Source organism: Lepidochelys olivacea, assembly GCF_965140295.1.
Source record: "Lepidochelys olivacea isolate rLepOli2 genome assembly, chromosome: 4".
NCBI lineage: Eukaryota > Metazoa > Chordata > Testudines > Cheloniidae > Lepidochelys > Lepidochelys olivacea.
The window spans coordinates 86,616,282-86,630,817 of NC_140414.1; the positions used below are offsets into that span (position 1 = coordinate 86,616,282).

At 42.1% G+C, this 14,536-nt stretch overlaps 1 protein-coding gene across 8 annotated transcripts in view; it reads right to left on the minus strand.

The window, feature by feature from the left end:
• Positions 1-14,536, minus strand: part of IRF2 (interferon regulatory factor 2) — an 82,481-nt gene that overhangs the window by 22,771 nt on the left and 45,174 nt on the right. For 7 of the 8 annotated variants that reach the window (XM_084626313.1, XM_084626316.1, XM_084626318.1 and 4 more), the window contains 3 exons: positions 10,782-10,874; positions 3,241-3,340; positions 2,450-2,626 (listed from right to left, as the gene is read on the minus strand). In XM_084626313.1, coding sequence (XP_084482439.1) covers positions 2,450-2,626; positions 3,241-3,340; positions 10,782-10,874 — 370 coding nt within the window. Of the gene's footprint in view, positions 1-2,449; positions 2,627-3,240; positions 3,341-10,781; positions 10,875-11,171; positions 11,558-14,536 lie in introns of those variants that run through there. The other variant, XM_084626317.1, reaches the window with a different exon arrangement.

Below are 14,536 nucleotides of genomic sequence, written 5' to 3' on the forward strand. Positions count from 1 at the left end.
ATGCAGCAGCACCCCCAGCATCCCTAGTCCCAGCACCCGTGAATGGCTTTTCTTTTCTTAATATGCAGTACAAGGTTCCCTTTAGTTAAAAAAACATGTTTATTTGAATGCAATTGCACTTGGAAAAAAAGCACATTTCAATTAGAATGAGAATGGATTGTGATATCACACTTGTTTTGAGAATCCAAATAGTTTACTATATTCACAAAACCTGGAACTCCATGAGATTCACCAATCTCTTGACCTGGGACACTGAGCATCACTGTGAATTAAAAATCCTTGCAGCCAATTTATTTTGCCCCTACTTGTGCCTCAGTTCATTTAAGAGACAGAGCAGGAAGCTGGCAACATATTATGCAATTACAGAGAAGGCCCTGTGTATTCCAGAATCAGCCCTTATTGCAGCCCTGCACTCCAGAAACTCAGCTGTCATTTTGAAGACAAGTTATGTTTCTAGCCTTTATGGCTATGAAGAGAACCTTACAAATTTGAATGGAGTGTAACTCACTGCAGCAAGGTATGCCAGAGTCCATAAAATACATCAAAGGCAGGTGACACCCAGGAACTTTAAAACCAATTATCTGCTATGCCCAATCTGCCATACATAGCTCAGTCTAGTCCTTCCCCTGTAAGTGCCAGGTTCCCTGTCTTTCTCCTCCAGTCACACTCACCTTACCAAGTACAGCATCACCTCAGCCACTCCTTGCCTTTCAACCACCACTGGGAGTGTTTGGCTGCAGGTAGCATGAGAAATGGAAAAAGGGGGAGGGCTTGTGCTTGATAGTAGTGGAAGGAGTGTTTGGTGTGGGAAGCTCTGATTGGGTGAAAAAGAAGAGAGGGGGAAGAGTGGCCAATAGGAGCTGTACGTGCCTAGTGGCATATAGGAGTAGAGGACTCAGGCATGGAACCTGCCATCTGGGGCAGGAACGGGGCTGAACGTGTAGGATGTGAAGCAGACTGCAGAGGAGCACTAGGTCTAGCAGTTGTAGTTTCTGTTTTCTTTGAGATTCCTAACCACTATCTATTTATGAAGAAAACATAACTTAGAAAAACAACACAGAAAAAGGTATGTCCACACAGACCCTAGCTAATTTACACTCTTGATGTACCCTATTTCTGCCACCAAATCCAACCAAGAGTGGGTTTTTTTCCCAACCTAATTATCCAGCAGGCAGCAAGATGTCTGCCTCCTAATTCTGAATGAGTTCTGTTAACTATAATCATCTCCACTATTTCCCTGATCTCCTTCCATGAAAGGAGGATACCCTGATCAGACAGAAATCTCCCAGGAGGCCTAAAGAGAGAGGAGAGATGCCGCTATGCGATCTTCTCCCCTATGGACACATTATGGTGATTGGGCTATGGGAGCCTTTAGAAGGTGGAACCATGGGTGAGAAAGAAGGTGCCATTCTCCATGGCTTTCCCACCTCCTATAAGGTGGTAGATACCTGTGCCTAAGTTAATGCTTCTTGACTAATCCACATCTGCGCCTCTTTCAGAAAGAGTTTTTTGTACAGGCGGGGGGAGGGGAGGGAGGGAAGGATCTGCTACAAAGCACAGATCTCCAATGTATGCATGTATACCTGTTCCAGTGCTAAGTGCCACCCAATAGGACACTAAGGCTATGTCTTCACTACCCACCGGATCGGCGGGTAGTGATCGATCTGTCGGGAATCGATTTATCTCGTCTCATCTAGACTCGATAAATTGATCCCTGAATCAACGCCTGTACTCCACCTCAGCAGGAGGATTATGCGGAGTCGACGGGGGAGCCGCCAAAGTCGACTCGCTGCCGTGAGGACGGCCAGGTAAGTCGAACTAAGATACTTCGACTTCAGCTACATGAATAGCATAGCTGAAGTTGCGTACCTTAGTTCGAAAACCGCTCCCCGCCCCCCAGGGTAGCCTAGGCCTTAGTCAGACACTTGATAGGATGGGGAAAATGTCAATTTGTTTCTCTTGGGGAGTAGAAATGAAATGATTGTAACATTGTAGAAGTAGACAGGTTTTTCCCTTTAAAATGTAGCAAAAATCAGAACTTCCATGTCCCACCTTGACCATAACATGTTTCCTTGTTGCTCAAAATATGAAACAGACTAGATATCTGGGGTCAGAGCCGCAGCTGCTAATTGATATGGCCCCATTGTCTTCAATGAAGCTAAACCAATTTATACCAGACACTTGATCTTCAGACAGCACATCCTGTGTATCCTGTCTCTTTCAAAAAAAAGTATATTATCCCTTTAAATGAATGCAGTCTGTCTATTGTTCATGGAAAGTTCCTAGATTCAGAGGATATTTTGGATAAATACATGTGACTTCACAGAAGCCAAGGCACAACGGCTATATTTTGCAGGTCTCAGATTCTGGAGTAGAAGTCTCCATCATCAAATTAATATCCAGCTAAGTACCTAACACTGATTTCATGTTCATGGGTCCCTTTGTCTACCTTTTTTGGAAGGCCTTTCGGATAAGGGTAGCATCCTGTAAACCCTGAAGGCATTGTTTCCTTTCTTTATACTTTTGTCTTTGACTTCTTCTATATCAGGCAAGGAGTTCATAGCACATCGGAAGTTTGCCTTCCATGTCTTTGGATCAGGTTTATCTACTCCTGGTTGAAATTTTCCTAACAAGCAAGAAAATAAAGAAAATTAGGTACATATTAAACATGTTTTCAAAGCCCAGGGAGAGCTAGTAGCACCATGAATTAGTGTCAGTGCACTCCTTTTGATTCTGGAGACAAGTTCAAACCACAGTTTAGGTTGCAAGACAAGGCTCATTTGGTGATCTCATTTTCATGCATATCTCTAGACTTTATGATTGGCAGCTTCTTCTCAAGAAAGGCCAGAATAGTATGGGTGTTGCAGATCAGATCAATGCTACAGTAGTGCGAGTAAGCTTTTACAGCACTTACCTTTATTATGCCTGGTTCAAACCTGTATTAAAATTTAAGAGCATAAGGGCTGCTGAGCCGTCTCTACTCCCACTGATTTTGAACCAATTTTGTTTCCATTTCGGTCAATGAAGTTTCGCTGTTGTCTTCAATGGAAGCAAGTTATGGCCCCTCGATAAAGTTAGGAGAGTACCAAGAATGTTGCAAGAGGTACTCAGCATCTCACAGATTCAGGTCCTTAAATTCATTCACCGTATTTGCAAAAGCAAACAAAATTAAAGGAAAAATCTCCAGGAGACACACAAAGGCAAACAAAATCTGGTCCGCAGAAATGAGAGTTCCAGTACCTGTGTGAATTGCCCAGTTTCTAAATAAAGGAGCATCTTTTTCAACATCCCACCCATGTCGTGCAGCGTGCATCCAGGGAATCTGAAAAATCTTCTTCTCCTGGAAAGAAAAACAAATAGGATATGTCAACACTGATTGTCTCACAGATTTTCTGAGGACTTTAATCCACTCATTTAAAAGCACATCTACAGTTCCAGCATCTGCAAGTGTTTCATTTGCTCCCTTACGGTCCAATCCTGCTATTGCTAAAGTCAATAGCAAAACATCCACTGGCCTCAGAGGGAGCAGGATAGAGCCCTAAATCTGTGAAACCTTCAGATGCCACTTTATGGACTAAAAACTGGGCAGGTTTCCAAGATGACACACATATAACACAAGCTGCACCACACATTTATAAATATTCAAATCAAGGCACTTTTGGCAGTGCAGAATTTTTTCTTTTTATGATTAGAAATTGGTATGAAGATAAATATACATAGGAGCAAAGCTAATGATGTTGTTGTTGAGGGTAGGGGGATGAGGGGCTTAACATTTAGCCTATGAGGCACCAGTATAATGGGAGATGATGACATCTAAAATTGGGTGAGGCAAGCAAATCAGACACAATAACACAGTGAAACGTACAAGACTCCATCACAGCAGGAATCAAAGGTCATTAAGAAAGCAGGATGCAAAAGGGGAGGAACTAAGGATCATTTTAGTATCTCAATATAGAACAGAAGGATGTATTCTTTGTTTACTGCTCTGAAGGTTACATCTAAGAACATTGTGACCAGTGCATTATATGCACTTCTATGAAATAATCTAAAAAATAAACTGTAGCTCTTGTGCGTGCTCTTCTCTTCTTCTTTCAACACCACTTTTTTCCCTTCTCTATCTGGCTCTCCTCCTAGTCTACGTCCCATATGTATTCTCTCTCAGACTAATATTTCTATAAAAGTAAAGTTTTACTTTTTTTCCTTTTCTCATCTCGCACTAATTTTTTCTGATTCTGCCTTTTACTTCAGCTTCTGATTCCATTCAAACTTTTCTCTCTCATTTGTTAGGATCATATAGTTATGTTCATTTTTATTCTTCTATTCTCATTTTTTTCTGTCTTCCCTTTAATTTGGTAAAATACGTTTGACATGTGATGTCCATTTCTCTCTCTCATCATTCTTCCCACTCATTCTCCATACGTAGGCAATGTCCTTTCATTTATTCCCTTTGCCTTCTTATTTTCTCCCCTGCAAAACAGTGACCAGTCTGAAAAGAAGCTCTCCTCCTTCCCCAGCTATAACTCATGTGAAAGCTCTTTGCCCACCCCCGCTGTGCTTGGGTCCAAAGCATCACCGCATCCAAACCCAGCAAGGACAGGCCCAAAGCCTTAATGCATGTCAGTAATATCAGTGCTCCCAACCAGCACCATCCTGGTAGGAAGCACAAACAGCACTGCAACATAAGACACAGCAGTAATGGTTCAAGTTAATGATTTAGCAATCCCTAGCTCCAGCTCAGTGCTGCCCTGAACCTTTTCTCCAAGCATATTCCCTGGGATAATACACAATGTGTGTATCATGAACTAAGAGGAGTATCAAAAAGGGAGAAATGGTCATGCAGCAAGGGGGAATATACTCAAGTGAATCAACAAAGCAATACTGAAACCAAAAGAACAGATGGAGAACAAAACAAGGCAAAAACACTATAAAAGTTTGGGGCCAGATGTGTTTTCTAAACATCATTTCAAAATTGTTGTGAAAATTTATCAGCCCTAGCACAAAATTCCACTCGCCTACATTTAACTTAACAACAATGAAGATACTAATAATATATTTCTTGCTCGTTAACAAAATACTTGTCCCAGATGAGTGAGTAGATTTTTGCAAGGCTGGTTTAAATATATAATTATCCTCTTCTTTTCTTTGCGTAATATTTACTGTGCACCTTGTACATTTATAAAAGATGGGTTTGAGCATGAGAGATGTTTGAGCATGTTGAAGATGGCAGTAAGTACACTTTATGGAAATGTCTTATACAATGTAACAGGGATGAAACAAATGGTGTACTACAGAAACTTAATATAAAAACCTAGAGAACTTAATTAACTTCTATAGAATTTAAGAGAGCTCATATTCATAGATTCATAGACTTTTAAGGCCAAAAGGGACCATTAGATCATCAAGTCTGCAGGGCTGCTGGAACAATTTGCATAGGGGGGTGCTGAGAGCCATTGAACCAAACTATAAACTCTGCATATGATAGAAACCACTTCAAGCCTGTGGGTGCTGCCACATCCCCAGCACCCCTAGTTCCAGCACCTATGCTAGTCTGACTTCCTGCATAACACAGGTCCTTACATTTCATGCAGTTACTCCTGCATTGCACCCAATAATTGTGTTTGATTAAAGTATATCTTCTAGAAAGGCATTCAGTCTTGATCTAAAGACATCAAGAGATGATGGTTAATCACCGTCATTGTTGAAAAGGTTTGTCTGATTTCCAATTTAAATTCCTCTGACCGTGTAGAGTGGGAAAACTACCTCCCTATTCCTGCTCACTACTCCCCTGTTTATACATCCATGGATTGCATTAGCCCTTTGTGCCACATCATCTCACAGGGAGGTCATGTTGAGTTGCTTGTCTTCTAGGACTAGAGCCCCTGGTTTTGAATAATTCAAAATGACATGACATGAAATGAAAATCAATGTATAAGAAAAACCAAAATACTCCCCTACAGCAGCGGCTCCTGTCCTCAGGACGGGGCCCAGCTCCCTGCTCTGGGCATTGTAACCTGGCACGTGGGGTCGCAGCATCACTCAGTTTTGGTGAGTGGCGTTGCGACTTGGCACATGTGGTTGCAGCACGACTCAGGATTGGCCCAGCCACCTCGCTGTCATAATGGAGGCCCAGCTGGCCAAACCTGAGTGGCTCAGCCACCCCATACAGCCGGTTGCAATGCCTGGTGTGGGAAGGTCTGGGCCCAGTTCCACAGGACAGGAGCTTCTGCTGCAGGATGAGTGCAGGATGGGCTCACTCTGCCACCTCTCATCAGGTCATGACGCAGAGAGTGAGGAGCCAGGCCCAGCCTCATGTCTGTAGGAGCCGTCACTGCAGGGTGAGAGGAGGACAGGCTCGCTCTGCAACCCCCCTCCAAGTCTCACCACCCCCACTCCTCACAGTTAGGACCTGACCCCATCCAAAGCGCCTCCCACTTCCACACCACCACCCCCTCCCAGAGCAGCACCCAATCCTGCAAACACCTCCGACTCTCGGGGCAAGACCCACTCTCCCACTCCCACAGAAGAAATGAAATAAAACAAAATCCTCACCTGTCTACCCCCCTCCCCAAAAAAAAATATAAAAAGCAAGTAGAATTTCACAGGGCTCTAACTCTGATCCCTGAATCCTTTCCACAGTCACTGCTTTGCAGCACACAGCCCCCAGGATACGAACCGCATTCCTTGTTCCCAGGTGTCTAACTTTCTATTTGGCTGTATCAATCAATACACATTTTGTTTGAACAGACCCAGCTACCTTACCAAACGATCCAGATTGCTCTGTTTGACTACTCTATCCTCCTCATTATTTTCCATATCATCAATCTTTGCGTCATCAGCAAAGTTTATGAGCAGTGATTTTACATTTACTTCTATTCTATAGGATGGTTCATAAAAGCTCTATAGGGATTGTCATGCTGACTAAGATCACTGGTCCATTTGTCCAGGATCTTGTTGCTAACAGCAGTCAGTACCTAATGCTTCAAACTTCAAAGGAAGGTGCAAGAAAACTTTTAGTTGTCAGTTATGTAACAGTCTGCCTGCAGGGGAAGGTTCTTCCTAACTCCAGTCGGTTTGTGGCCTGAAGCATAAGGATTAATATCATGTAAAATAAAAATCAATCCAATCCAATATAACCATAGATGGTCTCATTAGTCATAGAATCATCTAATCTTTTCTTGAAGCCTACTACACTCCTGACTACAGTGATATCAGTGGCCACAAGTTCCACATGTTAAATATGGGTTGGATACCAGAAATAACCCTTTTTCAATATGAAACATGTTTCTTTTCAGTTTCATTGAATGCCCTTGTGAACAGGTGGCTGCATCCATCTGTTCTAAAGCAAAATCCAGGACAGGACAGGAAGTGAAGAAATCAATGCTCCATGCACTTTCAAATGGAGAAGTTAGGTAAGTAAAATGTAACTACTTGAGATGCCATTTAGCCAACATAATATTGTTTATGAAAACTGACAATATTCCCCATGAAAGTGAACTATGAAAGTCCCAATACTGAACTTTTAAGGCTTTACATTTAATACAACTTAAAAGCCGTGTATTGTAATAGCAGGTATACTGTTTATTCTACCCAGATTCTTTTCTTTATCATGAACCATTGCAGAACTATGGTGAACAAAAACAGCACCTAAACCCCACAACTTCTACAATTGGCAAACCATAGCTTTAGTGTATAAACAAAGCTGTGGGTGCAAATGATACCTTATCATTAAGGCTACAAGTCTGTCACAGATTCCGTGATTTTACAAGACCTCTTCAACTTTCTGAAAATTCCAATAATTCAGCCCCAGGCAGCGGGGCTGGGACTCTAGCCCCTCTATCATGGAGCTGGGACTTCTGTGATTTACTGTTTATTGCCTGTGTTCTGTCCATTATTTCTAATAAAAATACCCATGCCAAAATCTTTGCCTTACGAATCATAGATTACATGTGCTGCCTTGTTTATGGTCAGGATTTACACTTAAATATAGGAATTATTTTTGGTTTAAATGACTCATTGCTAGAGTGATCAGTTGCAATTAGAAACTCTTTGAAGTGGATTCAGGAAGCCATTTCACATTGTAAGAGGCAACTATGAAGGTATGTGAATTTTCGGGGAAAGATCAGATGCCAAATACAAGTATAAGACTGTAAGAACAGCCATATTGGATCAGACCAATGGTCCATCTAGCCCAGTATCCTGCCCCTTCTGACAGTGGCCAGTGCCAGGTGCTTCAGATGGAATGAACACAACAGGGAAATTTCGAGTGTTTAGGGACACCCGAAGCATGGGGTCACATCCCTGATCATCTTGGCTAATAGCAATTGATGGACCTATCCTGCACGAACTTAAGTAATTCTTTTTTGAACCCAGTTATTCTTTTGGCCTTCACAACATTCCCTGGCAATGAGTTCCACAGGTTGACTGTGCAATGTGTGAAGAAGTACTTCCTTTTATTTGTTTTAAACCTGCTGCCTATTAATTTCAACAGGTGATCCTTAGTTCTTGTGTTATGTGAAGGAGTAAATAATATTTTCCCAGTCACTTTCTCCATACCATGTATGATTTTATAGACCTCTATAGTCGTCTCTTTTCCAAGCTGAAAAGTCCCATCTTTTTAATCTCTCCCTATATGGAAGCTGTTCCATACCCCTAATAATTTTTGTTGCCCTTGTTTGTACCTTTTCAAATTCCAATATATCTTTTTTGAGATGTGGTGACCGGAACTGAATGTAGTATTCAAGGTCTGAGCGTACCCTGAATTTATGTAGTAGCATTATGATATTTTGTATTATCGATCCCTTTACTAATGGTTCCTAACATTGTTAGCTTTTTTGACAGCTGCTGCACATTGAGCAGATGTGTTCAGAGAACTATCTGCTATGACTCTAACTACTACTTTCTTGAGTGAGTAGTAACAGCTAATTTAAATCCAACATTGTGTGTGTATAATTGGGATTATTTTTTCTAGTGTGCATCACTTTGCACTTGTCATATGGCTGATCTTTTAATCTGATATTCTGCTCCTGGTAGCAGCCAATGTCTTCTGCTTTAAAAAAAAAAAAATCCAAATTCAAAATATTTTATTAGCACAACATGGCCTGGCCAGTTGGGTAATATGATATAATGGAACAAAGAATACATTATGGCTCCTCTGCGCAAACAGCTTACACCCAGAAGCGCAAGGGTGGATAACCATTGTGACACCTTGGTCTAGACAGAATAGTTGCAAATATTAAACAACCCAACAGTGTGTCTTACAGTCTACCTTGATGTGTTTATGGGCTCTGAATTCACAGGATTGTCTGAACAAACACATTAAGGAGTCCACTGCTCAATGGAGAGGTCTTCTCAGTGCAGAGCAAACAAAGCAAATAAGGTGGTTTTTTTGGTGTATTAAACAAGGGTGTGAAACAAAATATAGAAAATGCTACGATAGCACTCTGTTGAATAGTGGTATGCCTGCATCTGGAGTACTGTGCCCTGTATGGACAGCCTTGCTTTAAGAAAGATTCAGCGGAAAATGAACATTTCCAGAAATGGGCAATGAAGATGATCCAAGGTATGGAAGAAATGATATATGACTGACTACAGACAGCAAAGGAGAAGATTCAGTAGGGACCTGAATGTAGTATTCAAATTACAAAGGGAACTTTCAAAACTGATCAGTCCCTCCTTTTTACTTGTGTGGTCCATAACACAAGAAGTAGCACACTCAAGATTAGGAGGCAGCTAATTTGGGGACAGATAAAAGAAAATATTTATTTACCCAGCATAAAGTCACAGCATGTGAAATTCAATGCTGCAAGAGGTTATTGAGACAAAATATTGTGGATGAATTTTAAAAAGTACCTGATAATTTTGTAACCGCTAGCATTTACAGTTATGCACGCTAAGATAAAAATAGAAGCTAAATATCATGCATCAGTTCAAAAGCAGATCACATAAGCAACAAGTTACTACTGGAAACAGGGTACCAAACTAATTGGATCACTGTCTGACCTTGAATGGCAAATCCTACATTTCTATACATCAGAACATGCCTTAATAACATTTCCCATGCTTTAAATGATAAATTAGCACACTATGGCTGAAAATAACTGACTCATGCTTTTATATGTGATAAATTAATATTTTCCATAGTAAGAATACATGTGATTTTATCTGGGTTTTTTTAGGCCTTAGATTTATTTTGAACTTTTTAAAAATTAGCTCAAGAAAACCATTTGTTTGGTGTTCTGGGGCTTGATCCTATATTCTCTGAACATCTTAATCTCCCACTGAGAGTTCTGGGTAAGTACAGAATGCTGATTGGGACTTATATGGGAAAAGACACCCATTACTCTTCTAAGTTCTACCATACAGCCTGTAGCAAAGAAATCAGCTAAGTATCCATGCTCCAAGTGGGGATCAGCATATCAGCTCAAGGGTTAATGCAGAGTAGACTGTTTCAGTTCAGAAGAGCATGATGTTCAAGACCCACTGCAGCTGTTTGGCTCTGCACTTTGTTCCCCGCGTAAAACAGTGGAGTTTCCATAGCACCTGCTCCCACAAAAGAAGGCAGAGGAAGAAAAATGGTTTTTAAAAGAGTCACTGATCTGATAAGCAAAAATAGCTCCTCAAATCCTGAACGCAGAGCTAGAAGAACAGGTTCAGCAAGAACAGCTCAACTCTGCCTATCCTCATTGCTTTGCCTCACAGGAAGCCATCAGAATTAGATCTAAGCAACCACGCTTCAGACCCTGTGACAATTGATCTGTTTATCAAATACGTACAAATCTTACCTTATTTAGCCATTTTAACCCTGGTATTGTGTTTGAATTTATTTGGTCTTCCAGCCATGGACGCATCCGCATTCTTTCCACAGGCATTGTTACCTTTAGCAGAAGAAGATGAAGAAAACAAGGGACCGTGTTACAGTTACAGACTGTGTCCTGGGCAGAAAAATAGATTTTTCTTTCTTAGCGATAACAGGCAAATTTGAATTGTTTATTTTAAAAGCATGTGAACACAGGGCTGGTAAACAGCCCCTGACTGACAGTCCTTGAGACTGATGTTCTGCTTGTCCACCCATCAGGTCCAGCACAGACAGCAAAAGTGAAGCTTTCCCAGGCCTCACCTTTGACCTTGTGGCGGTATCACCTCTAAACTGAACGAACAATTCAAACTCTTACCCAGTCAGGCCTCTGTCCCTCTGGGAGGGCTCTTTCTGTGGTATGGATACCTGTCCATCTGGAACTTGCTTGAGCCTCCCAATGTATTTTACAGTGTAGTACAGCATACTCCCGATTATCCAACTAGCATGGGGGATATGGATTTCATTTGGATAACTGGAAGTTCAGATAATCAAGAGGGAAGGAGCCATTCAGCTGCGGGGTGGCCTCCCCCAGGAGAGGGGGCTCTTCCCCCACAGTCCTGGCTGGGGATGTCTGGTATACCCTGCTCACTCACTCCTGTGACAGCAGGATTGCGGAGGGCTTTCAGCGCTGCCGCAGGGCCAGTGACACCCGATCCCCGCAGGCGCAAGGTGCAGGGGAAGGCTGCGATCTTGACAGGACAGAGGAGAGACATCTGGCCAGGACTCTGTTCTGTCCCGCCAGGACCACAACCTTCCCTGTACTTTGTGCTTGCAGGGATCAGATGTCACCAGCCTTGCAGCCACACAGGTGCCATTAACCAGCAGGGTGGAGTCCTCCACTGCTAGTCTCTGCTCTACTATCCAAACCTCTGCATTATCCAAATCCTTCCCTTGTCCCCCTGCATGAGATACATGCTGCAGAGAGCATGCATCTCAAGTATCTCACGACGGAGGACAAGGAAGAGATTTGAATAATAGGGTTTTGGATAAATGGGAGTATACTGTAATTCACTGGGCAACCATCTGGTAGCAATTGTCACTCTACCTAAGGGCAAGCTGGGTCTCTCTGTCCCATTACCAACCCCTTGAGCCATCTAGTCCCTGATTTCTTTAGCAACTATTTTACAGTTTAAAATACATAGGAATCAGTGCTCTTCAAGCCTTTTGCCTGTATCTCAGTGTAGCTAGTTTAGACCCAAACTTGCTTCTCTCACACACCACACAAACTTGAATGTTGTTTCATTGTTTGTACCTGTAAATTATTCACACCGGAGTACAAAGTCTTGAACCTGCTAAAGAAAACTTTAACTTATCCCAGACATTTCTAAGGTGCCAATGACCATGAGATCTAGATACTAGATATAGATTTAAGAGTCACATTAAAACTGTTGAGGAGCCTGCAATCAATCACTTCCATGTTCAAAGACTTTTACTTTGGGTTTTTCACCCCAAATTCCTCTTGTTTCTCTGTTTGTTCTTTATGTCAAAAGGGAAAGAACTTTGCATTACTTCCAGCTTCCCCACTCTGTACTTCACCACACTTTTAAAGGGGCCAGAGCCATATATTTGAAAGTGGATAGCAATGAGATTAGTGTAAATGGGTTTGTTCTTTTTCCTATGGGATTACAAATATCAGGCTGACTCACAATTAAGGTTTCCTCTCACTGCCCAAAGGAGATATGTTTACTGAAGCCACAGGGGAATTATGTTTAAAATCTGAGGGCAAAATATGGCTCTTTAAAATATTTAGCAAACAGAAAGGCAAAATTTTAACAAGCATGATCACCATAAGCTCTTAGCAAACATACTGCCTCGTGCTATTATCTTGGAAAGGCTGTGTAGAGCAAGCCACAAAATGTTTCAACTTCAGCCTTCTTTACAGTCACTAACTAAAATGACTAAGAACTTCAAAATAACATAGAAAATTATTAACGGCTTAGCCCCATCACCTTCAGATATGAAAAAAACAACCAAATCTCCAGAAACTGACCATAGCTGAATCCATGTACAAAGTTTCAGTCTCTGTGTCAGAGGCCTGCCAACAAAGCTGTCACGTGAGTCACAGCAAAGCAGGCTTGCTTGCTTACATGGTAAGGTGCTTTGAGAAATGTCTGCAGAACAGGAACCATATCTATGAGTTCATGTAGAATTCAGACCCAGGAAACAAAGCTGTCACGTGAGTCACAGCAAAGCAGGCTTGCTTGCTTACATGGTAAGGTGCTTTGAGAAATGTCTGCAGAACAGGAACCATATCTATGAGTTCATGTAGAATTCAGACCCAGGAAACAAAGCTGTCATGTGAGTCACAGCAAAGCAGGCTTGCTTGCTTACATGGTAAGGTGCTTTGAGAAATGTCTGCAGAACAGGAACCGTATCTATGAGTTCATGTAGAATTCAGACCCAGGAAACAAAGCTGTCATGTGAGTCACAGCAAAGCAGGCTTGCTTGCTTACATGGTAAGGTGCTTTGAGAAATGTCTGCAGAACAGGAACCGTATCTTCGAGTTCATGTAGAACTCAGATCCACGAAACAGTATGTACGTATCTTAAGCTGTGCTCAGGGCTGATTCACTGAATCCTCTGTGACAGAAATGACAGAACTGTTTGGACTGAACCCTAAATGCAATATCTAGCTTTCCTGCAAGTCAACTGCATGTTTCGTTTATACATCAGGGACAAGATACAGCCCAGGAGAGCCTTAAAAGTCGCCCCCTTACAGACACCATCTCCTCAAAACTGCAGCAGAACAAAAGTTGAGCAACTGAAAATTTCTGTTGCTGGTGAACTCAACCAACCGCATTTTCTATTAATCTGTCAAGGAACATACACGCACAAGCAAATATTGTGGTTGGGTGCATTTCTTCACGTAAACTATGTAAATATATCCTGGCAAGGTGCAATGCAGCCCTCACTGTTCCAAGCGCAGGTACTGAAGCTCAGCAAGAGGACATATTGTATTTATTTGTGTAGAAGCCAAAATATCCAGGACAAAAATTGCAGGCCTACTTTTGGGGAACTAATTAGTTAAGAGGCAAAGAGGAGGGAGCCCATCAGCATCTTCAAAGGAGCAGCAGCTAATTTAACTTTAAGTGCCCAGCCCTCAGTCTGGTAATACAGTGAGCTCCACCTTGGGTCCAGCCAGGAGAAGAGATGCAGCTGCCAACACCACTGCTCCAGAGATGCTGGTCTTGTGTGGGATGGAAGTGCAGAGCTGTGTGGCTCTCTCTTTTCTCCCATGGAGACGGATGCCTCCAGAGGGGTCTCCCTGCTTTTCCTCTGCAGGTGCAGTGCTCTCTTCTCTTCTCCAGACTAAGAGTTCTGCCTTGGAAGATCCCATCTGCTGTTGGTAGCATATATCAAGTATATTAGGCCACACCCACTCAGTCTGATCAAAGGTCTTTAGGAGAGAGGGTTTAAGGCCTATTTATTTCAAAACAAAAACCAAAATACCAAAACCCTCTAAATAATGTCCAGTTGGAGGAGACTGTGGGCACTGTCTGGGATACGCTTCCACAGAGGAGCAAGCAAAGCCACTATTAAAGTTCTGTTAAACAAAGTATATATGAGCCCAGGCAATGCTCCTCAGAGGCAACGTTCAGAGTTCTGCTATAGAAAACAAAGCTGTAACATTTTCAGAAACATCTCCAGGCAGTTCTTTCTCAGAATGAGAACACTGACCACA